At 39.3% G+C, this 23562-nt stretch overlaps 2 protein-coding genes across 3 annotated transcripts in view; both read left to right on the forward strand.

Annotated features, from left to right (window-relative positions):
- Positions 1 to 9482, forward strand: part of Papss (3'-phosphoadenosine 5'-phosphosulfate synthase) — a 77016-nt gene extending 67534 nt beyond the window's left edge. For both annotated transcript variants that reach the window (XM_080280594.1, XM_080280595.1), the window contains exons 10-11: positions 423 to 546; positions 8698 to 9482. In XM_080280594.1, the coding sequence (XP_080136720.1) occupies positions 423 to 546; positions 8698 to 9149 (576 nt within the window). In that variant the 3' untranslated portion in view covers positions 9150 to 9482. The remainder of the gene's footprint in view (positions 1 to 422; positions 547 to 8697) is intronic.
- Positions 9483 to 23131: 13649 nt separating this feature from the next.
- The window catches only part of LOC145410445 (solute carrier family 75 member 1-like), a 28095-nt gene continuing 27664 nt past the window's right edge, over positions 23132 to 23562 (forward strand). Inside the window, exon 1 of the mRNA XM_080280598.1 lies at positions 23132 to 23265. Coding sequence (XP_080136724.1) covers positions 23134 to 23265 — 132 coding nt within the window. The 5' untranslated portion in view covers positions 23132 to 23133. The remainder of the gene's footprint in view (positions 23266 to 23562) is intronic.

The raw sequence follows: 23562 nt of genomic DNA on the forward strand, positions 1-23562 counted from the left end.
TCCTGATATGCACTTATACAGCATTATCATGTCACCTCTTTTCCTTCTCTCCTGTAGTGTTGGTAGATTCAGTTTATTTAGTCTTTCTTCATAGCTTAGGTCCCTTAAGCTTGGTATCCATCTTGTAGCGGCCCTTTGAACTTTTTCAATCTTGTCTATATGCTTTTTGAGATGAGGACTCCAGACTACTGATGCATATTCCAGGGTTGTGTGTGTGTGTGTGTGTGTGATTTTATGCTAGATGTGCAAATCTTAGAGTGGCCATGAGCTGATTGCTTCCGTCACCCTATCCTCTGCCATTAGGCTACCCTTTCTCCAACTCACACCACCCTCGTTCATATACCTTTCCACCCCATCTTGTCATCATCCTCAGTCTCCCATTTATGTACCTAGATAACTTTTTGTGTGGTCTGCTGTTTTAGGACACACGTCGTCAGCTTCTTGAACGAGGCTACCACAACCCAGTGCTGCTGCTTCACCCACTGGGGGGCTGGACGAAGAGTGATGATGTACCACTCAAGACAAGAATGGAACAGCACCATGCAGGTCTGTGGTATAGCTCTGTCACCTTCATTTGGCCCAAATTTTCACCCTTTTGTTGCTTTCTTCCATCCTGTTTTCCATCCTTCCTCTTCTGTCTTTCTTTCCTTCATTCTGTCCTCTTCCTTCTGTCTACAGATGACTCTGCATTGAGTGACAAGCCAAATGGTTTCCTGTACACCAGGAAACCATTTACATTGCTGGGTGGTAACCATATAACCCGATAATGGCACCTGGTGGTTTAGTGGGCAATTAAGGCACTCCAATTGAGCCCCCACAAACTGGAAAAAGATGCCACCTCTCACCAGATAACTTAATGTAAGGTGCAAAAATGGGGTCAACTTGAATTACCCTCTGTTATACAATTTTTATGGTACTTTACTGAAAATAGGATATTTATTGATGTATCTACATATAATACTTGAGAAAAAAGGGCTTCTTTAACAAAATATAATAGGAACGGAAGGTTGCGTCCATCTTAGTTTAGGGACAGCCTACATGCAAGTATTATGTTGTTTGAGTATTGATCACTGTCATGTTTTTAGGTGGTGAATGTACATCTGTAAGGAAAAATGGTAGATGGGTATAACGAAATTATATCTTACACAGCAAATGAAGGAAATATGGTACTTAAACAATTGAGGATCGTATGAACTCCCTGAGCTCATATGGAGGCGCATTTTCATGGGTAGGGTGGCGTAGTTTGTGTGCCTGCTGCCAGAGGCTCGGGGTGGCGCTGATGATGTGTATACACCACACCTGATGCTCGCGCCTTTTGTAATCAGCCGATAAATCCAGAAAATACAGTGCCGTGGTCGACTGCACAACTAAAATCTATGTGGAAAAATAGATTGTAGCAGAACCGAGATGTTTTCTCAAAGGAAGAGGAATACCACGCCTTTAAAAATTCGGGTCGCTGATCTCGGCCACGTAAGATTTCGACCATGCAATTCTTACTATTATTAAGTGTATAATGGATAGAATCATGTCAGGATTTGCCAAATGAAAGATTACGATCTTTGGAAACTGTACGATAAATTTTTCCAACATCTGAGATTCATAACAGTTGATAAAAATGTGCTGAATGCAAAGACACGTAATAAGCTTTAATGGCTTTTAGTAAACTCTGTGGGGAACTTTTCAGAGTAAATCTCGTTTAGAATATCAGTAAAATATCTAGGATGAAAATAGTACAGGTATAATGCTTTATGCATGAGTAATAATCTCGATAGGATTTTTTTTAAAAGGAAGGTACACCAACTCTGAGCGGGTAGTGACCCCACACTATTTAGTGATCCGGTAAACACTGGCAACTTTCAGGAGTTTGTGGGGGCTCCAACTGGATTTAGCCTGTGCAGGTTTATATGCAAGGGGTGGTTGGGGTTTATTTCTAACATAATGCCACTCATGGATGAGTGAGGCTTGTCACACTCATCTTAAATATCAGGACCAACTTGCCTAGCCCCGGACTCCTACGCTTCTCACAGGGCAAGACTGGATAGATGATGAATGAATAAATGAATGTTGCTTGTTTCATGTACAGGTATTTCAGTGGCAGAAACGATAATGTTATGGCTGTACTGCCTTAAAGCAATTTTTTATTACTAGCATCATATTCTAGTATTAATCCATTGTTACAACTCAGCATTTAATATGGTATCGAGAGATGGCAATTTTAGGCTTAAGTAAAATAAAGAAAAGGCAATGCTTAGAGTTGTGTAGTATTTTAAGTGACATAGGAGATGTCATAGCACCTGCTCCTTAGTGATATATTTTGTTTATAGCATCTTATTATTCTCTTATTAATATTTATATAATTTAAACATTGTGTGCATCAATAATGTACAGAAGGGTATTGAGGTGTAATGTGCAAAATAAATTGCTGAGGAAGAAGTGTTACAAAATCTCCAATGCCACTTACAGTAAAAATCCCATTTTTCAGCATCTATGGGACCGGGATGATGCCGAGAAATTGGATTTACCGAGTAATCAAAAACCTTCCCACTCAGTACCTTAAATATATTGGTGAACACTGTCATCACCACTTATGGTATTACAACTGTGTTTGGGGAGAGTACTGTATACTGTACAATACTGCAATCAATACAGTACTATACCTGAATTTGAAATATATATATATATAAATTAGTGAGCATATACAAGTATAATGACACAGTAGGCCTACAAGTCAGATAACACTTCCTGGATGGCCAAAATCTATCTATCTATCTATCTATAGCCCGACGCCCTAATCCCGCAAAGGGTGGCCGCAGACAAAACGCCTCCAAGTCACTCTGTCACCCACCATTTGACTCCCCTCCCCCCAACTCACCCCCCCTCCCTCATATACCTCTCAACTCCATCCCTCCACCTCATCCTCGGTCTACCCCTCCCTCTCCCTCCCTCCACCTCACCTACATACACCCTCTTAGTCAGTCTTTCATTCTCCATCCTCTCCACATGTCCAAACCACCTCAGTGTATTTCTCCTAATCTTTTCAACCACATCCACATCTACCCCACAACGTTCCTTCACTTCTTCATTCGTCAACCTGTCCCTCCATGTCACTCCACATGCTCCTCTCAAGTAACTCATTTCCACTGCTCTCACTCTTGACTTGTTCCCCTCTTGCAAGGTCCACGCCTCGCTTCCATACGTCAGGGTAGGGATCACAATACCATCATGCAGTGACTTCTTAACTTCCATACTCACCTCCCTATTTCTCATCACTGCTTTCAGTGTGCCAACAACCTTCCTTCCCTGCTGTACCCTTTCACGTACTTCATCCCCCAAAGTTCCATCCTTACTCATCACACTACCCAAGTACTTGAATGCACTCACACATTCTCCATATCCTCACCATCCAACCTCACTGCACACTCTGTGACTTCATTCCTCTCAAACACCATAACTTTACTTTTGTTTACATTAACTTTCAGCTTCCTCCTCCTACACACTGTCCCAAATTCATTCACCAAACCTTGCAACTCCCATTCATCTTCACTCAACAATACTGTATCATCAGCAAACAGCAACACCGGAAGCTTCCAAATCTCACCCTCATTCATTAAGGCCACCCCCACATCCACTGCCCTACCTTGTACCTCCTTTACGACCCCATCCATATATATATTAAACAGCCAAGGAGACATTACACACCCCTGTTTCAGTCCCCACATTGAGATCAAAGAACTCACTCAGCTCACCATCCACTCGCACCGTAGCCCTAGCTCCCTCGTACATACTCTTCACAGCACTCAACAATTTCCCCTCCACTCCATATATTCTTAATACCTTCCACATACCTTTCCTATCTATTCTGTCATAAGCTTTCTCCAAGTCCATGAAGGCAGCGTACACTTTCCTTCCCTTCTCTAGATACTTCTCCACTAAACATCTTAGAACAAATATCTGATCTACACACCCTTTTCCCTTCCTAAATCCCCCCTTGTTCTTCTCCAACTAGCTCCTCTGTCATATGCCTAACCCTATCAATGAGTATTCTACCATATATTTTACCAGTCACACTAAGAAGGCAAATACCCCTATGGTTACCACATACTTCTCTCTCCCTTTTCCTTTGTACAGAGGAACAATTATACCTGATTTCCAGTCCTCTGGAACCCTTCCCTCTTCCCAAGCCAATCTACACAACTTCCATATCCACTCCACAACAATCTCACCCCCATACCTAAGCATTTCACCACACACTCCATCAATTCCTGGGGCCTTTCCCAGCTTAATCTTCTTCATCGCTTCCACTACTTCCGACCTACTGATCTCTTCCTCCCTCCTCTCATCTCTTCTTCTCCCAGCCATTCCCCAACCACTTATACTCACACTGCTCTCACTCTCTACATTCAACAAATCCTCAAAGTGCTCCTTCCATCTCCTCAATATCTCTCTCTTCTCCACCAACAATCTATTATTCCTATCTTTCACTCCCCTACTATTTCCCCTTTCACACTGCCTTACTTTCTTTACCTCCTTCCAAAACAATTTCTTACTCTCCCTCCATTTCACACTCAGATTCCTCCCAAACTCTTCATCCACTTTCTTCTTACTCTCCTTCACCAGTCTCTTAACCTCCCTTCTCCTGCTCACATATACTTCTCTCTTCTCTCTCTCATCTTCTCCCTACCTCTACTCGCCAACCATTCACCATATGCCTTCTTCTTTTGTTCCACAGCTCGTTTCACCTCATCATTCCACCATGCTGTCCCTTGCACACCCTTGCATCTCCTCCTCACTCCACAAACCGCCTCACACGCTGTGCTTATCTCTTCCGTGAATATCTTACATACGTCTTCCACACCTTCCATCTGCTCTAGCTCATACCTTCCCAATCTTTCTTCCACTATGCTCTTATACTCTGTCCTCTTCTCACTATCTTGCAATTTCTCCACTCTTCTCACAGGAGCTGCTTCCTCCTGTCTTCCCCTTCGCCTCCTCAACCACTTTCTTTGCAGCTCTACCTTGGCCATCACTAAGTGATGGTCCGAGACTCCATTCCCCCACCCTCTCCACACCCTTGCATCCAACACTTGTCTTCTCATTCGCTCATCCACACACACGTAGTCTATCATTGCCTTTCGTTCAACAAGTTCACCATCCATCCTCCTCATTACTCTCCATGTATACCGGTGGATCATCTTATGACGAAAGTAGGTGTTGGCTATTGCCAACCCCTTACCAGCACAGATGTCCACCAAAGCACTACCATTCCCATCTACTTCCGCTGGCACACCCCACTGACCAACCACTCCATCCACTCGTACATTCCCGACTTTGCCATTCATGTCTCCAATCAACAGCACTCTCTCGCTCCTCTCAAACTTGTCCATACACTCTTCTACACTCACCCAAAACTCATCTTTCACTCTTGCCACTCGATCCTCTGTCGGGGCATACACACATACAATCGCCCATGCTTGTATACCTACTTTCATCCTCACCCATACAATCCTTGCACCCACTGTTCCATACTCTCTTATATTCTCCTTCCACTTCTTGCTTATCATCAGACATACTCCCTCTCTTTGCCCTCTCATTCTCACTGACTCCCGCACATATACCTACACCGTATTCCCATTCTCTCACCCTTTCACCTTTCCATTTAGTTTCAGTCAATCCACATATATCCACTTTTGCATCCTCAAGCACCTGGACAATCTCTCTCTCTTTCACTTCATCATTCACTCCTCTCACATTCCACGTTCCTACTCTCAGAATGTCCTTTGTCCGTTCCTTAGTCATCAACGTATGGTCCGTCCGGGTCCGGAATATTACCTACCAGCTCAGTACAGTACATCACTTGTATTGGTGAACTCATCACTACTTATTACAAATATGTTTGGAGTGAGTACTGTATACAGTACTTTTTCCAAACACAAAATAGTCGGAAAATTGCATAAAATGAAGTGAAGGAATATGAATTGGGAAGGTCTTTCTGATGAAAACTAAATGTACATTTAGCACTGATTCTTATGTTCGTTTTTTTGTTTACATGTGAAAGGGAGAGTATTGATGGGAACAGTTATGTATTCAAGTAACCCCTTAATAACCTCCGGCATTGAACAACCCTTTAAGTACCGATGTCAGTGATGTCAAGTTAGTGAGCTATGAAAAACTGTGAACAATTATGGGAATGGAACGAAGGTCACTGGTATGTTTACACGACTCTGTGCTACGATTCCAAGCAGTCAGGGGGTCGGTTAATCTCAGATGTTTTCATCCATTTGGTAATTGCACCGTAACTTTGTAATTTCTCCCATGCATCATAGCGAATCATAGCATGGGTTTAGGAAGCTAAATAACATATTGTTAGGTGCGCCAGACGATTATCTTCACATCTTTAAGAAAATGGAAGAAATTTAATCCCTCTCTGAGTATGCAGATTAAGTTTTTTCCATTCTTCTGAAATCAATTTATTTTCCTTAAAGATGTGAAGATAATCGTCAGGGTCACCTAGCAATGTGTTATTTAGCTTCCTAAACCCATGCTATGATTCGCTATGAGTCACGGAAATATTGATAAAGTTGCGGTGCATTTACCAAATGGGCAAAAACATCTGAAATTAACCAACCACCTAACTGCTTGGAATCGTAGCGTAGAGTCGTGAAAACATACCAGTGACCTTCGTTCCCTCCCCATAATTGTTCAGTTTTCTTTATAGCTCACATTAACTCAACATCACTGACATTGGTACTGTAAAGGATTGTTCAATGCCGGAGGTTATTAAGGGGTTAATGGGATATATTACTGTTTGCATCAATACACTCTCTTTCACATTAAACACAAAAATGAGCAAAAGAATGAGCGCTAAATGTACGTTTAACTTTCATCAGAGAGACCTTAACAATTCATATTCCTCCAGTTTATTTTTAAGTATTTTTCTGACTTTAGGTTAGGTTAGGTTTGGTTAAATTATTAGGTACAGTTAAACTCGGTTAGGTTAGGTTTAGTTAAGCAGGACAGTCCCTTCCACCATTATGCTGAGGAATAAAAATACTAGAGCTGTCACAGCCGTACAGCTAAAAACAATGGGGAAACTGATTTAACAAGCAACATTTATTGGTAATGCATTACAGTATCAGTGGTTCTTTGGCTATGCAATTACCGGTAAATGTCATTTTCAGAAAGGCATCAAGAATGAAAGAATATCAGGAATTAGCGAGGGGGCTTGGAACGTAACCCTCGCTAATTTGGTGGGGGTGGTTACTGTACTGTATGATACTGTGCAATATTGTAATCAATACAGTACTATACCTGAATCTGAAAAAATTTAGAAATTAGTGAGCATACAGAAGTGTAATGAAACATTAGGCCTACAAGTCACAGATAACACTTCCTGGGCTGCCGAGATGATTCCGGACATCTGCTGAACAATCAAAGATTTTCGTAAATGGGACTATTTCTCAAAACTGCCGAAATGTCGGATCTACTGAATAATCAGCTGCCGAATAATAGGACTTTTACTGTATTTGCGACCTTTCATTCTTTCAGTTCATACTGTATAAAAGTGCTCATTTCTAAAACATCACAACATTTTCGTGCAACTGTTACTGTAAATTGGGAGAAGCTGGGAAATAAGGCTCATAGGAAGCAGTGGAATTTTACAAGGCATATTTTGTCGCCATAACTGTAGATGCAGTCGCAAATCTGAATGTAAAAAAAAAGGCAGTATATAACAAGGGCATTTCTTTATGATACATGTACTTTAACCCTAGATAAGTAATGTGGGGTCTCAGAGACCCCAGTCCCCGAAATTTAATTTTAAAAAATATGAGCATAAGGTCTACAGATCTGTCCGTCTCATTACCTTCCCGCCTAGTGATGCTCTTCATGGGGATGATGGAGTCATAGCTGTACCTGGCTCTGATTTTGCTCTATAGAGCCATTTGGGTATGTTAGACCCCAGATTACCTATTATGTAACCTCAGTTGAGCCCTCTTGTGATTTTTTTATTTCAATTTGCTGTCTTTCTCCTTTTGTATACAGAAGGTCCCAACATCGGTCTACTGCAGACCACCCAAGGAATCATGATATTACTTTTCAATTTTGCAAGATTTAATTTTAAAACTTTTATACCTGAAATTTAACCATTTTTGTATAAACTTTAAAAAAATGTATTTTTTCAATTAAACTTTATTTTTTCTGGCCCTATTTACAGATAAGGGGTTGAATTATTTGCGTTTTGAAGCATTTTGAAATATCTCAAACGGAAGTATTTTTTTTAATTTTTTTTTTCCGTGGGGTCTGTCAGACCCCACGTTACCTAATATAGTAACAAAATCAAGATTACCTTACAAGGGTTAATGAAACAAAGATCCTAACCCCTTTCAGCTCAGTTGATGGCCAAAAGCCAAATGTAGTCAGAAAGAAGGTATAAGTGTTGTTTCATTTATTAGTGGGAAGTTGAGATAGGATGGTGCAGGAAAGGGATGCCTTCACACTGTAACACTCTTATCATCAGGTGCCTCCATTACATGGTTGTACAAACATCCCACAACTCCTTCATTCTTCACCAAAAGGAGGATGGTGGACTGCAGGAGAAGGAGTTCATCCTGTAGTCCACTAGGTCTCATTCAGATGAGCCTGGGGACCACAGCTACAACAGGGTTAGGATGATGATGATGATGTGAATTTTGTCCACAGTGCTGAGGGAGGGTGTGCTAGACCAAGCCACTACGGTGCTGGCCATCTTCCCATCACCAATGATGTATGCAGGCCCAACAGAGGTCCAGTGGCATGCTAAGGCTCGCATGTCCACTGGGGCCAACTTCTACATCGTCGGCCGTGACCCAGCTGGCATGCCCCATCCCCACACCAAGAAGGACCTCTACCACCCTCAGCATGGCCGAAAAGTTCTCACCATGGCCCCAGGACTGACACAGCTTGAGATTATTCCATTCCGTGTGGCTGCCTATGATAAGAAGGCTGGCAAAATGGCCTTCTATGACCCAGAACGTAAACCTGACTTCGAGTTCATATCTGGGACCAAAATGAGGACCTTGGCTCGCACTGGGGAGCTGCCGCCAGATGGTTTCATGGCACCATCAGCTTGGAAAGTCCTTGCCAGCTACTACCAGAGTTTAGCCAAAGAGTAGGTTGAAAATGTTGGGAACCAAGTGTGTGGTGAAGTAATTGGGAGGACAATTGATTTATGCAGTGGAACAAGTAAAAAAGTAATTCACAAACAGGATGGAGATAGTTTCAGTGCCATGGGAAGGGAAACTTGAAAAATAAAGATAGATAAAAATATATATAATAGGTGCATTCTCTTTTGTTTTCCCATTGCTAGGTCTCTGCTTATCCAGGCGCATAGCAATTAGTCAGTTAATATGTAACATAAGATTAGAGGGCCCTACACAGATAAGTAAATGGGGATAAAGAAGAGGAAAAATTGTTTCAGAATATGTTCAAAGCACAAATAAATACATATATATGTACAGTAGGCTATCTATCAGGAGTATACCAAGTCGAGAGATTAGTCAGAGAACTGGCAGTGCTACTTGATGAGAACTTTTACCATATTCAGTGTTAATTAGAGCAGATTCTGTGTTATGAGTGAGAGTACATACCGTAATATGGTAGCAGTGGTATTTGTTTTAACAGGTTTTTATGTATCTTGTATTGAAGTGTGGTTGAAAAGTTATTCCTGTTGCTGATACAGTGTTTTTTTCGTTTATGTTATTGTGAAATATATTAAATTAAATAACAGAGCCTTAATATAGAGTAAGGAGAATAGAGAGTAGGTTGAGAGGGTATAAGAGGAGAATACAGTAAAACCTCTACAATTCGGCATAATAGATGTGCAAGCCTTGCCGAGTTAGCCTATTTGCTGAGTTGTAGGGATGAGCTTTAAGTTTCCCCCTCAGCACACACACACACAAAAATGGAAAGAAATGAAAAAAATTAAACGTTTTTACAATAAACAGTAAAAGCTGTCTTACCATGATTCCACGCAGTTGTAGGGTGTATTGCAGGCATGGAGGAGGACTGTGGTAGTTTTTGGAGGTGTTAGAGGGGCTCAAGATCACTTTTGGGCACATCTTTACTGTGCTATACTTGACACTGTACACTATGTAAAGCACAATTAACACTATAAAGGCCATACTGTAATGTATTTATGACTTGTACTATACTGGGGAACTAAAGACTAAACACCTTAACATTACTGTACAGAACTTATTCACTAAACACTGGCGTAGCACTGGGAGACGCCATGGTTAGCTTCTGCAGGTACAATCCACTTAAGAGTGTGTAACACTTAGTCACAAACAGAGCGAGTGAGGAAAGAATGCAACACGGGTGGCTGACGAAGGCAAACTGGCCCACATGTGGCGCACAACAGGCTTTGTTTACATCCCCATGCACACGTGATGCCGGGTTACACTTGCTGAATGTCGGTACAACTCAGCATCTTACTGAGTTGGGGGGATTTTTGCCGACTCTCTTCCTCTCACGTGTGCATTTTTGAGATTTTTTGAATTTTGATTTTTTAAATGAATATTTTGGAGCCTTCCCGAGTCGTAGAAGTTTCCGACTTGAAGGATGCCGAATTGTAGAGGTTTTACTGTAGTTTAATTTTAGTCTATGAGAAGACTGGTCGGAGAAGTAGTTGGTACAAAATGTTACAGTATATATAAGCTGGATGTGTAGGGGGGGAGGGTGTCTAGCGAGTAGGGGAATATTTTCTTGAAACCAGTAAATTAGAAAAAAAGAAAAGAAAAAAAGAAATCTCAGCTATTAATGCTCTTGTTATCCTCAGATTTGGCATGAGTTTTGCAAAGTTGAACATACTGTAGTTATGATGTGCAGACCAAAACAAAATTAATTTTAGGTTTTTTCAGTTTAGGATGATGTGAAAACCATCTGTGTAAACTGTAAATGTGAGGAATTGGATATGTTGCTGAGTGCACTTTTTCCCCTATATTTGTTGGTAAGTGAATCATAAGAGAAGTGAAAATTAAAAAATGTACTTTAAAGTTAGTCAAGAGAAGTAATTGGACTGTACCCTTGTAAGGGAGCTGAAAGGGACTGCATCTTACACCATTTCACAGTGGCACAGTTTGGGAATTTTGCTTATATATTAATGTACAATGAAGCCTGCATAATCAGTCTGACAGCTTCAGTACAACCTAAGCTCTGCAGGTGTCAAAAGTATTAATTCGTAATGATTTTTTTTTTTTTTTTGGTCACAGCCACCTTGCATGAAATTCTGGGATTGGATGTCTGGCAGTAGATTGATAGAAGCACACTAACTACAACACAAACCATTGATTCACAGTCCAATGGGTACAGGTGTGGGCTTATTAGGAGAGTTTAGTGTAAATAAATCATGGTTTAGTTACATGTATAATCTCCCAAATCACACATAGGGATTTTATATTGTATGGAAGCTATCTTTTGTTTTGTAGTTCCAAGTACAGACTATTGTAGAGCTTCAGAATGATTGGAAGGGTGGATCCTTCAAATACATACATACATGCATACCCTTTCAGTATAATGACATCCTTTCTACTTTGTTCTCAACAGATAGATTTTATTCTGCATAGAGGAAACCTCTTCTAGGGAAGAGGTAAATGAAAGTGGTCAAATTCTAATCTCTTCATCTTGAAATTTTTCTTGAGCTGAATAAGATTGTGTGCATAATATCAGTAAGGTAAATGGACATCATTGCAGTGAAAAGGTCAGTATTTATGTGTTTCCTTAGGTCAGTCACTTCCTTGTTTAGATATTTATACTTGTTATTATGTATTTTATCATGTTATTATGTTTCCTTCTGTCCATTGGTTTCATGTCCAAGTGAAGGTAACACAACAAGATTGTAGGTTGTTAACTTGTTCAGTCTGATGATGTAGTTTTCAGGTGTTTATTTATGCTACCTCCAGCTGATTTTATTCACTGTAGGAGAGGTTTTTTGTTGCAGTGGAGTTAGAGAAGGCTATATCTATCCCCTCCAGACCCAGAAGTCTCGGTGGAACAGAGTAGAATTGTCCATCGATAACAGAAATTATAAATACATCATCAGATTGAAGAGGTTAAGCATTTTGTCATCCTGAATAGTTACATATACTTTATACACTAAGGAGTAAAGGTATAATGGTCTCACTATTTCACCACATAATACACATACTCAGTTCATCCCTTGTTGCAATAACATCTCTGAGATGCCTTCCCTAAGGTGAATATAATCATTTGGCAGTTGCATTTATTTAAAAAAATAAAAAATAAAAGAAAGCTGTCATTGCCCTGAGGGGCTAAAAAGTTTAGCTTTGTCTGTTTAGAAACAGGTAATAACTCACATCTATCAAGTAACTGTATAACATATTCAGGTTGATAAAAATAAAAGCTGTATTATATATTTAGATACAGTACCAGGTACAGTACTTCAGTTTTTAATCAGTTTTAGTCCAAAAATTTTACTGCTTAATATTTTTCTATGTACATAATCAGTGATGATGTGTGTTTGTGTGTGTGTGTGTGTGTGTGTGTGTGTGTTCACACATGTGTATGTCATAAAGTGTGGTAGTAGTAGTACAGTATATGAGCATAACTAAACAAGTACAGGGAGGTCCCGAAGATACGAGCAGTTAGGTTCGATTTGGCATAGTCCTATAATGAATTTTCGTATAACGAAACATGTAACTAATGGTAAAATATTGGTTGAGTTCAAGGACCCCATCAAAGGCAAGTTTTCTAGCTAAAATATACGATACCAAATGCAACAAACATATCTGTATCATTGAACTGTAGAGAAAGCAACCTGAAAGAACAAATAGTATGCACATAACATGACTACACATAAATTAAACATATAAAACATGCATAACACTCATCTGTAGGTGGTAATGTTGTGTTGGAGGTGGGAAGCTGGCGGTCGCCAGCTGAGCAGCCGTGCCAGATTCCCAGACCCATGTTATTGAAGATGGCACATTAAAATTATTGCTTTTTTATCAAAATTATCGCACTCATAAACAAAGGCACTTCTTCACATAAATCGGTAATTACTGTAGAATTAATATATTTATATATGGGGAGATTAATTAACATTATTGAATTTGTTTAACTGTTAAGTACCTACCAGATTATAATACTGGTTATCATAGGAGTTACTAAATCCTAATGTTGTACGAATACTAGTCTTACAGTAGACTCGTTAATTTTGCAATCCCCGATTTATTTTTTCGATTATGAAATTATGAAAGTTATCACATTATCTCATGCATGCTATCGCATATTGCAAAGTGTGCCAAAATATCGCATTTTGTGATAATTATCGCATGTCTGGCAATGCTGCGGCTGAGCAGTCCCACTAGTTCTATTCAAGGTTGACAGAAAATGGCGGTGACTGCGTTTGCTGGGATGACCGAGTTAGAATCCTCCCACCTTACCTCCAGACTGAATGTCATATCATTGGACTTTCGAGATCGTATAATGAAAATAGTCTCTAATTTACCCAGGTCGAATCATCGGTTTCTTGTATATCGAGTGGTCTTATAACGGGACCTACCTGTACCATTGGGCATTTCTGGTTAATCTTAGTTTAAGCTGTAGCAGACCCTGTTAATGATCAATAATTTTATCATTTTGAGATTTTATACTCAGCCAAAGCTATGGAATTGAGTTCATTGCTCATTGCATTATATTGGCTGTAGAGTTTAAATATGTTTCATTTCACTCAGCACTGTTGATACTTGTGCTTGTAAGCTTTATCATCCTAACCATAATTCCCACTAAAAGTTGGAGTGGGTGTTTTGCTGTTCTCATCTCTATATCCCATCCTCCCCCTTATTGCTGGGAACTGTGATCATGATCATGATCATATCATCATGATGATCGTGATTATGATGATGGTGATGATGATGATAATAATAATAATGATGTATGTATGTATGTATGTATGTAGGTATCTATGAAATTCTAATTACAGCATGGTTGCATCACAGTGACCGAATGTTCCAACATGTACTTCCGGTTTAACATTTGACTAAGACTGGTCAGTCAGTATTCATGTTCATTCAACCACTCTGGTCCAGTAGTAGAGTCACTGTTGCAAGTATTGTATTCATAATTTTTGAATATATATATATATATATATATATATGGATGATGGCTGGATATATATAGATAGATAGATATAGATATAGATATATATAGATAGATAGATAATTTTATTGTAGTACAGGTTTTGTATAACCTAATGATTGTTACTGAAGTAGTGTTGCATAGATTTCTGAAAAGGAAATGCTGTAGTGATTATGATGTCTAGAATTGTAGCTGATTTTACTGAGTTTATCACTGCTTTTTCTTATACCTCACACCAGAACCAAGATTAATGCAGCAACAGTTATCATGTCACTTACTTTCCTAAGCCTGTACAATATTTATTTTTGTGATAGACTGATTTGTTCCAACTGCAGTTTTATCTTTGGGCCTGCTGCATGGATTGATGTTGTTGTCTGAATATTATTTGCAGGTGGCCTTACTGTGTTCTTATCAGGTGTTGGATGACCTACATTCAGCTTGTTCATGTGGATTTTAGTGTGTTAAAGACTTGAAATTCAAAATTAGGGTGTGAAGTCTCTTAACTTTTAGCCAAATGCTTGGCTGAATGTAATTCTTCTCTTAAAACTGTGTCGTAGATGCTTACTGTAGTGTAGTTCCTAAGACATGCAGTCATTGTGCTGAGTGTGAGGAGCTATAGCACCTTTCTTCGTGTATTACATTTTGCCTCGTGTTTCTTTGGTACTGAATAGCATCTTGTTAAGCTTATCAGTCCAGTTGCATATCTGGGGGCTGTTCATGTTACTTTGATACATTTAACCCCTTCAATTCAGTTACACATTTTTTAGGGCATTCTTATTACTTTCAGACAATATTTTTCAACATAGAGAGAATTCCCTAGTTCTGAAGAGGCTGAAGAAATCTACATGGAATTCCTCCAGTTTGAAAAGTCTCTCCTAAACTGAGTACATTTGACTGCCTGTAGCAAGAATGACCTGAAAAATAGATGACTGGAGTGAAAAGAATAGGTGAGATTGATAAAATTTAGTATGAAATTTGTATTGCACCCTTTATGGTAATACACAGTATTTCAAATGTATAGGAAGAAAGAGTATAATCATTGCCAATAATGTGTAAATGCTTGAACACTCTGTTGCTATATGAAGTTAAAGAGGTGCACATTGCGAAGAAAAGTTGGTTCACAGTCCTCACACTTCAGTATGCGGCTGTTAAACATTGACCCATATATAACAGTTTATGTTCATGATAGGCTTAGCAGGATGTTGATGCAATTTGATTATACTGTAGAAATGTAACTATACACTGATGCTAACATATGTTATATAGGAGCAGTGCAGCATTTTGTAATGAATTAGAATATACCCTGTATCTGGTTCTTAGACAATATTATTGTCATATCATTTGTGAATTAATTATACAGCAGAATAATACAAACAATTAATTATGTTTCAGTTTTTAGATACCAACTGAGAAAAAAAAAAAATTGAAGTTTTCAGAAATCTGATTGAAAATATATTGTAACTCCTGAGCATCAATTTTTCTGCTTAGTACTAGTACAGAATGAAGTTTAATTTTAGAGTATGCACAACAAATGTACTTTCAGTTTTCTTGGCACCATTAAATAAATAATGTGTGGTAAGTCTGAAATTTAATGGAAATATTTTTTGAGAGATCAGAATATGATTATACTGTACCTAATTTTATCTGGGTCAGAAGAGGTATTCTAACAAGAAGAGACTATCTTCGTAGACCTGCAGTGAAACTAGCCATCAGCTGATGCAACAGCTGATATGTCAGATTAACTCTCAACTTCAAGATGAATAACTTTGTATTTGATTTAAAAAAAAAAAAAAAAAAAAAAAGTCACTAAGAAGTCTCATGCCAGAACTGAAAATTGCCTAATAGTCAGCTGATGTGTCAGCTGATGCATGAGCTGACATGTTAATGCAACTCAAAATTTCAAGCTGAGTAACTTTGTTTTCATAAGAATATCACTCATAGCTCTCCAAGAGCAGATATTCAAACTTTCCTTTGAGGAAGAAAAAAAAAAATCATGCATCAGCTGACACAACAGCTGACATGTTAAATCGGCTCAAAATTTCAAGGTGAGCAACTTTGTACTGTACTTCATAAGAAAATTGCTCAGTGCTCTCCAAGAGCAGATATTCAAACTTTCCTTGATGGAGATGGAGTGGAGGAAAAAAAAAAAAAAAAAAAAAAAAAAAAAGATCCCCCAGGTATACCACTTACAGACCAGTGAGCCTTGCCACGGATAAAAACCCAAGAATTATGTACAGTAATTGGTATGCTTCTTAATGCTGAAATTTTATAGTTTTTGTACAATTACTACAAGAACTATAATATATCCAGTCATTGAAGAAAACCATCGTGGTCATGAGACAACTAAAATTCAAAGCGATTAGAAAATTCAGTATACAAGTAGATTTTAGTTTCATTTTCTGAAGGAAGGCAGTTTTAGAAGAGTAGTCATCAGTATTATTTAAGTCTTTTTGTTTTCACTTTTTGCAAGGTTGAACAAATATTTGATTTTTTTCCTTTTGTTTATAATGTAAGAAAAGTAGTTGTTTAGTTCTTAACCTTTTAATGAGTTTTAGTAGCTTTCAGTAAATGTATAAATCCTACTGTGTTATTGACCATGTATGCAGCTGGCATTGACATTTGAATTCTTCCACCAAAATTTTGAACCACCTGTAATTAGAATGTGGGATTTCATGTACATTAATTATCATTAAATTTTGTCCATGGCAGTTGTTATGAATGTTTTAGAAGTGTGTGTACTTTATTTTGCCTTCATCATGTGAGTAGCTGAAAATTTTAGTGGGAGAATTAACCCCTCCACTGCAAGAGGTCTCTCTCAAGCTATATAGAATTGCCTGGCAGTAACAAGAATTAGCTAAATAAGAAATCAGCATATTGGAAGAGGTAATGGAGGTTGGAGGCTGCTTCAAACCCTTTCACTATGAGAGACCTCTAATTAGCTGAGAGAAAAAAATGTCATTAGCAAGATTAATCTCTTCAATCTGGTGATGTACAGCTATTAGTTTATATATGGTACTTCTTCCCAGCTTCAGATGACATTATTCACTTTGAGGGAGATTTTCTGTTGTGATGAGGTTATTGATGATTGAATGTAACCCCTCCAGTTTGAAAAGTCTCTCTGAAGCTGGTATAATTATCTAGTATAGTAGTAACAAGAACAGAATTTAAAGTACATCATCAGATGGACGAGGTTTAGTTTAAAAATACTGTAAATGTATTGTTCGGTTAAAAAGGAACTTTAACTATATCTGCAGTTTATGGTTTGAATGACTAGGGGTAGTATTTATAGAGGATCTTAGTAATATTGTAGGATAAACATATCTGTTTACCAGCTGCACAGTAACTGTTATCACAGATCACATCCTTTTAATATTTTGTCACTTTAATATTCATTCTGATTTGCTTGTGAAGTGTTTGATTCCTATTTGAGTGAAGATAGGAATATAAACAAGAAGCCTTATGCACAATTTAAGCTTAATTTGACTGAGATGTTTGCTTGTGTGAGTGAAGATATAAGTATTAGAATGCAATCCTATACACAGCTTAACCATAGAAGAGTTTATAAATACTGCCCCTGATGTTACTGTGCTGTTATATTCCAAAATTCATTCCAGCCATATATTGTGCTGCCTCGTGCTGCTTGTCAGTGTGTGGTGGTGTGTGTCGTGTGCTGTATTCCTTGAAGCTTGGAAGGCTCACTGGCATTTTTTTCCCCAAGGGATTTATTTTGCATATCTAGTCATGGTCTTCCCTTTTATGTTTTGAACACATAAATACTAATTTTGTGGTGTCCTTTTTATGTACAGTACTTTTTATGGAATTAACATACCACATTCAGAGCCAAACCACCAAAAAAAAAGTTCAGTACTAGAGAGCCTTCTGCATTCATGAGAAAACAGCCCCATGAATGTGCCTCCAGTGTAAGGTGACCACCTCCAGCAGTTTGGTTGTAGTTCATCAGTAAAGTGAAAGTTGCTTGTGTGGATTTTTTTTGGAGCCTGATGAAGATCCTTTTCCTCATTCAGCTCTGTTAATGGCCATATGTTGTCATATTGGAGGGTTGATTTGATTAGTTACCAAGTAGACATCCCCGTTTTATAACTGTCATTTTTTGCAACCACAATATAGTATTCATATTCTGAGAGTGGGCCAGTACTGACATCTAAAAGCAAATTAACTGTGGTGTTGGTGTACTTATTAATCTAAGTGCTGTGTTGCTGAACACTGTCAGTACTGTAATGTTTACTGCATTTCATATTTTTTTTATGCAGTACAGGATATTTCTTAGTTCTCTTCAACACAGGAGGAGATGGTACAGATTTTTATTTATATCTATCTATCTATCTATTGCCAGACACCTCAATCCCATTTGGGGTGGCCACAAACAAATTGCCTCCACGTCGCCCTGTCCCCCGCCATTTCACTGCCCTGCTCCCAACTCATACCCCTCTCTCTCATATACCTCTCCACCCCATCCCTCCATCTCATCCTCGGCCTCCCCCTCCCTCTTCCCCCCTCCACCTCACTCACATACACTCTCTTTGTCAGTCTCTTACCCTCCATCCTGTCCACATGGCCAAACCACCTCAGTGTGTTCCTCATAATGCTTCCTATCACATCCACATCCACACCACAACGCTTCTTTATATCCTCATTCGTCAGCCTCTCTCTCGATGTGACTCCACAGGCTCCTCTTAAATAACTCATTTCCACTGCTCTCACTCTTGACTTGTGTCCTTCCAACAACGTCCAAGCTTCACTTCCATACGTTAGAGTTGGTATCACAATACTGTCATGTAGTAACTTTTTCACTTCCATGCTCACTTCCCTGTTTCTTATCACTGCATTTTAATCACTGCTGTACTGAATCAAGATTTGTGAATGGTTGAGTGATTTTTAGTTTGAAAGTAATACTTTTTTTTTTGTAATGCAAGGAAGAAGGAATCAAAGGCCAGGAGCCCACAAACTTTTTCTTCCAAGAGAAAAACAAAAACAATACAAAAGAGAGCCAAATTCAAGATCCATTCACTCTGAGATGCCTGGACACACTGCATTGGAAAGACTGGAGCTCATAGGAAGTAGGAAATACAGACAGAAGGAGACAGTTCCAGAGTTGACCTGTTGCATAAATGAAGGACTGGGAATAACAGTCAACTCTTGCATTAGAGAGTTGGACAGAAAACGGATGAGAGTTTGTTGCTAGATGCGTGCTACGCACCCATCGTAGAAGTGGAGGGATGCAAGCAGAAAATTCAGAGGAGCTGTGATCAATGAAGTAGCGATAGAAAAGAGATAAAGATGCAACAGTGCAACAAAGAGACAGAGGTTGAAGGGAGTCGGTAAGAGGAGAGTTCTATCTATCTATCTATTGCCAGACGCCATAATCCCGTAAGGGGTGGCCATTTGACTTTGAGTTACTTGTTTTACAGGGAGGGGCATTAAGCCTCCACCAACCCACTTGTTGACACATAAGGAGGAGTGTTAATGAAACGAAAAGCCTTGGACTCCATCTTATTGAGAAGAGCTGTATGTAGGGAGCCTCGCCATGCATGAGAGTTGTACACTACATAGGCGAATAAAACCCGAGTATAAAGTCGACAACTGTGCAGGGGTACAGAGTCGGCTTGCAAATACTGTAAAATGATAGCTGAGGGAGATGGTGACTCTCAGTGTGACGTGCTGATGACTGGAGAAGACTTTGACAGGTAAAAGGGTATTTCAATGTGAAAATTAGGTGGACAATAGAGTTGCTTAAGTGGGGAAAGATGATTTATGCTATGAATTCCTTCGTAGACCCAGAGATCCCAAGTTAGGGGGAGATTCCTGTTTGCTAGTGAGGCCAGTAGCAGGAGACTTGACATGTCTGTAACACTACACATCGTGCTGTTCAAGGCTGTACCAGTCAGCCCTGAATCTTCACAGAAACAGCATCAGGCATGTGCTACAGGTTTAGGTGCTGTCCTGGGATTGGGCCTCACATGGTCACAGGGTGTCTTGCTGTGTGAAATGATTTTAGCCACATTGCATCTGTTTACAATCCCGGAGTCAACACATAGATGTATACTTATCAGTAATACCCCGATATACGATACCCCTAGATGTGATACCCCGGCCTAACGGAGGGGGTTGAAATACCACCATACCCCGCCTAACAATGGGCAAACCCCCGTTTAACGGTGGGTTTTGATTTTTTTTTTTTACCAATTTTGATTATATTTTAGACAAATCGTGTGTTTAGGTTGATTTATAATATTTTAGACTTAGATTAATGTGTTTTAGCCATAGGTGGGATGAACATTGTCATTTTGGGTACAGTTTACTAAATTTGAATTTTTCCAGACATATTTGACGATTTGCAGATTTTATTTGTTGATTTCCAGTGAATTGTTTACAGGTGTTAGGCTTAAGTTAGCTTCTTTTACAGCTGTTAGGCCATGTAGATTGGCTTTAAACTTGTTTTTGGGCTCATTTGGGTGGGTTTTGGACTAGGTTGGGGGGAAACCCAAGGTTGGAAAACGCATTACTTTATATGTTAAAACTACTCCAATATACGATACCCCGCCTAATTCAGGGTATACCTATATAGCACAAGGGCCCTGCAGTCACCAAAAGTCATTACGTGTAGGAAACATATTTACAGACAACCATGTTAATGTTACATTATTTCTAAGAATACAAACCCAGTTTGACACGATCTGTAACTTTGCACAAATGTCGTCTTCATATTACTGTATTGGAAATACGTTCTAATGAGAATGGTTGAAGTATTATTCCATTTGCATCACAGTGCACTCTGATACAACGATCCTTTCTCCGATTCCTCCATTTTCAATGGTGTGCACATGTTTACAAATAAGAGATTTATATGTTTTTATACCTCTTGCTCCACAGACACTAATTAGAACCAGCACACGCTTGTGCCAAAGTATGGGAGTTTTATTGCCCTTGGTGGGAGAGCAGGGGGGCATCTATAGAAGAAAAAAAAAAAAAAAAAAATTATACTGCATATGATGTGTGTCAGGATTTTGACGGCTCCCACTTTCATTCTTTTTCTCTGGAGCCTACCTCACCTTATAGGTGAGCATGTAAACTGGGATTATGGTGATGACAGAGCTTAATTTACACATGATGTATTCTTTACTGTAGCACAGTACAAACTATTTCAGTTTAGTGATAGCTGATTTTTATTTTTTGGTATGTATGTGCTCTCTAGACATGTGAACTATTGTAGGCCTACGTGATGTAGTGTGTTTTGATATTTAATCTGGAATTTCATTCAGTTTGACCAGTATAAAAATATCATGGTTATTACTCCAATCCCATTTTTCTCAGTACTTCATTTTCTATGATAGACGTAAACATCGAATAGAGAACTGTCACACTGCCTGGCCTGGCTGTATGAGGAAATCAGTGTCGCCTCAGTTCTGAGAAGGTGAGGATATGTTTGGGTTCTACCCTAGCTAAGCACTTTCTCTTTTTGTGTAATTGACAAATGCAGTATGTAACATAGGAAAATGTGGTAGATATAGGTGTATGATACTTTGCGCCCCGACGAAGGTATATTTAGGAGTATTAAACGTGTATATTGTCAATGTGTTCACCTCGCTGTGACTGCTGTCATGCATAATACCGCACATGTGGGCAGCAGGTGATATGACTAGCAGTTAAATGTCTTTGTGGTCGTGAAAGTTGGATGCATAATAGTAGCATGAACCCCGTTTCCCTTTCAATATCAAGCGTAAAACTTGTTTCGCGTGAGTCATCAGTTCCGGGAATGATTTGGCAGGTCACGCAACCGGGTTTCAAAGCATATTGGTGTGTGGTAATGATATTGTGTTTATTTGATATCCATAGATACAAGCGCTCATGATGTGATCTTCGTCTTTGTAGTGGTATGATAGCCAGATGTGTAAACAGGATAAGCGTAGATAAAGCAGCCTAGGCAAGCAGCCACAGAGATTTTCATATTACCCTTTATGTATGAAATCACACTTCTAAGCTGTCCAAAATCATTTGGTGGCAAGAGGAATTAAACTTATAAGTTCAGGAGGGGTGGAGTCCAGGTCTCTATAAAGGGGGGAAGGGAGGCAAGCTTTAACACAAAATATAGTATTACGGGACTACTTTATATGCTTAGAATGCAGTACTGGTAGTGAATATACTGGGTTAGGATGGTGATCATGATGGTAATGGTGAAGGTGGAATTTTCAGTTAATAGCTTTTCCTTTTGTGTTTCATTTTCCTATTTCTTTATCTAACCCATCCTGTTGAAAATACGGTAGTGGAACTTTGGATTAGAATGATGATGAATGAATACTGTACCCTGATACAGGTCCTTAACATCTTTCAGCTCATATGATGACAAGTGTAGCCATACTTGAGGGTTGATTTAACTAGGCTAATAACCAAGGAGACTCAGTCCTACTTCATAACTAATGCTCCTTGAATTTTGGTAACTACATCATTGTAAGTTGTGAAAGTAACCCCCTTCCATGAGGTGAAACCATCATCCTCATTATATCCCTGTTGCATCATGAGGAGCATAGGAGCCTGGGGCTAGGCAAGTTGTTCCTGACATTTAAGATGAGAGTGACCAGCCTCACTTAGCCTATCCCTGAGTGGCATTATGTGAGCAATAAACCCCAACCATCTCTTGAATATAAACCTGCATAGGCTTAATCCAACTGGAGCACCTTAATTACCCACTAAACCACCAGGTGCCATAATTTAGTTACGGTATATGGTTACCACCCAGCTTAGTAAATGGTTTACAGATGTACCGTACAGGAAACCATTTGGCTTGTCACTCAGTCACTTGTAGACAGAAGGAAGAGGAAAGAATGATGGAAAGAAAGACAGAAGAGGAAGGAAGAGAGAAAAGGGCAGTCACCTGAGAGCAGCAATACATCGAGTGAGTGGATAGTGAGCACCCCCACCTACCACAAGAGTGAAAGTAAACATGTACGGCAATAATAATTCTTCTTGCAGTCAGCATTGGTGATGCTGCGGTCAGGCACCAAAACAAAGGAAGGCGGGGATGTTGGTGCTGCCTCGGCAAGGAGCCTGAATGGCAATGTCACCACCAGTGCGCAGGGTGTTCAGGAAATTACCTCATCGTCAGACAACACCAAGGTCAGTCAGTCTTTATTCCATAACTTGGAGGTCAGTTCGTATGTTTATATAGTTAATTATCATTTATTTCCTTATTTACTCTCATTATCTCCATAATACTTTCACCAACTAGGTGAGACTTTTCATGCTGGACTGGTTAGATATGACCTTGATTACCTTTAACTCCTGGACAACTAGGGATTCTCCCCCCCCCCCTCTTCCTCATTAACACCATCAGTCCAGACTTCTTTTCCCACCTAAGTGAGAAAAGGTTCAGAGAGCAAGAGAAAACCTGATAGGAGAAACTGTCATAACCGA

The sequence above is a fragment of the Coenobita brevimanus genome, chromosome 85 (genome assembly GCF_032717465.1).
Source record: "Coenobita brevimanus isolate Jiangsu-jjx chromosome 85, ASM3271746v2, whole genome shotgun sequence".
Taxonomy (NCBI): domain Eukaryota; kingdom Metazoa; phylum Arthropoda; class Malacostraca; order Decapoda; family Coenobitidae; genus Coenobita; species Coenobita brevimanus.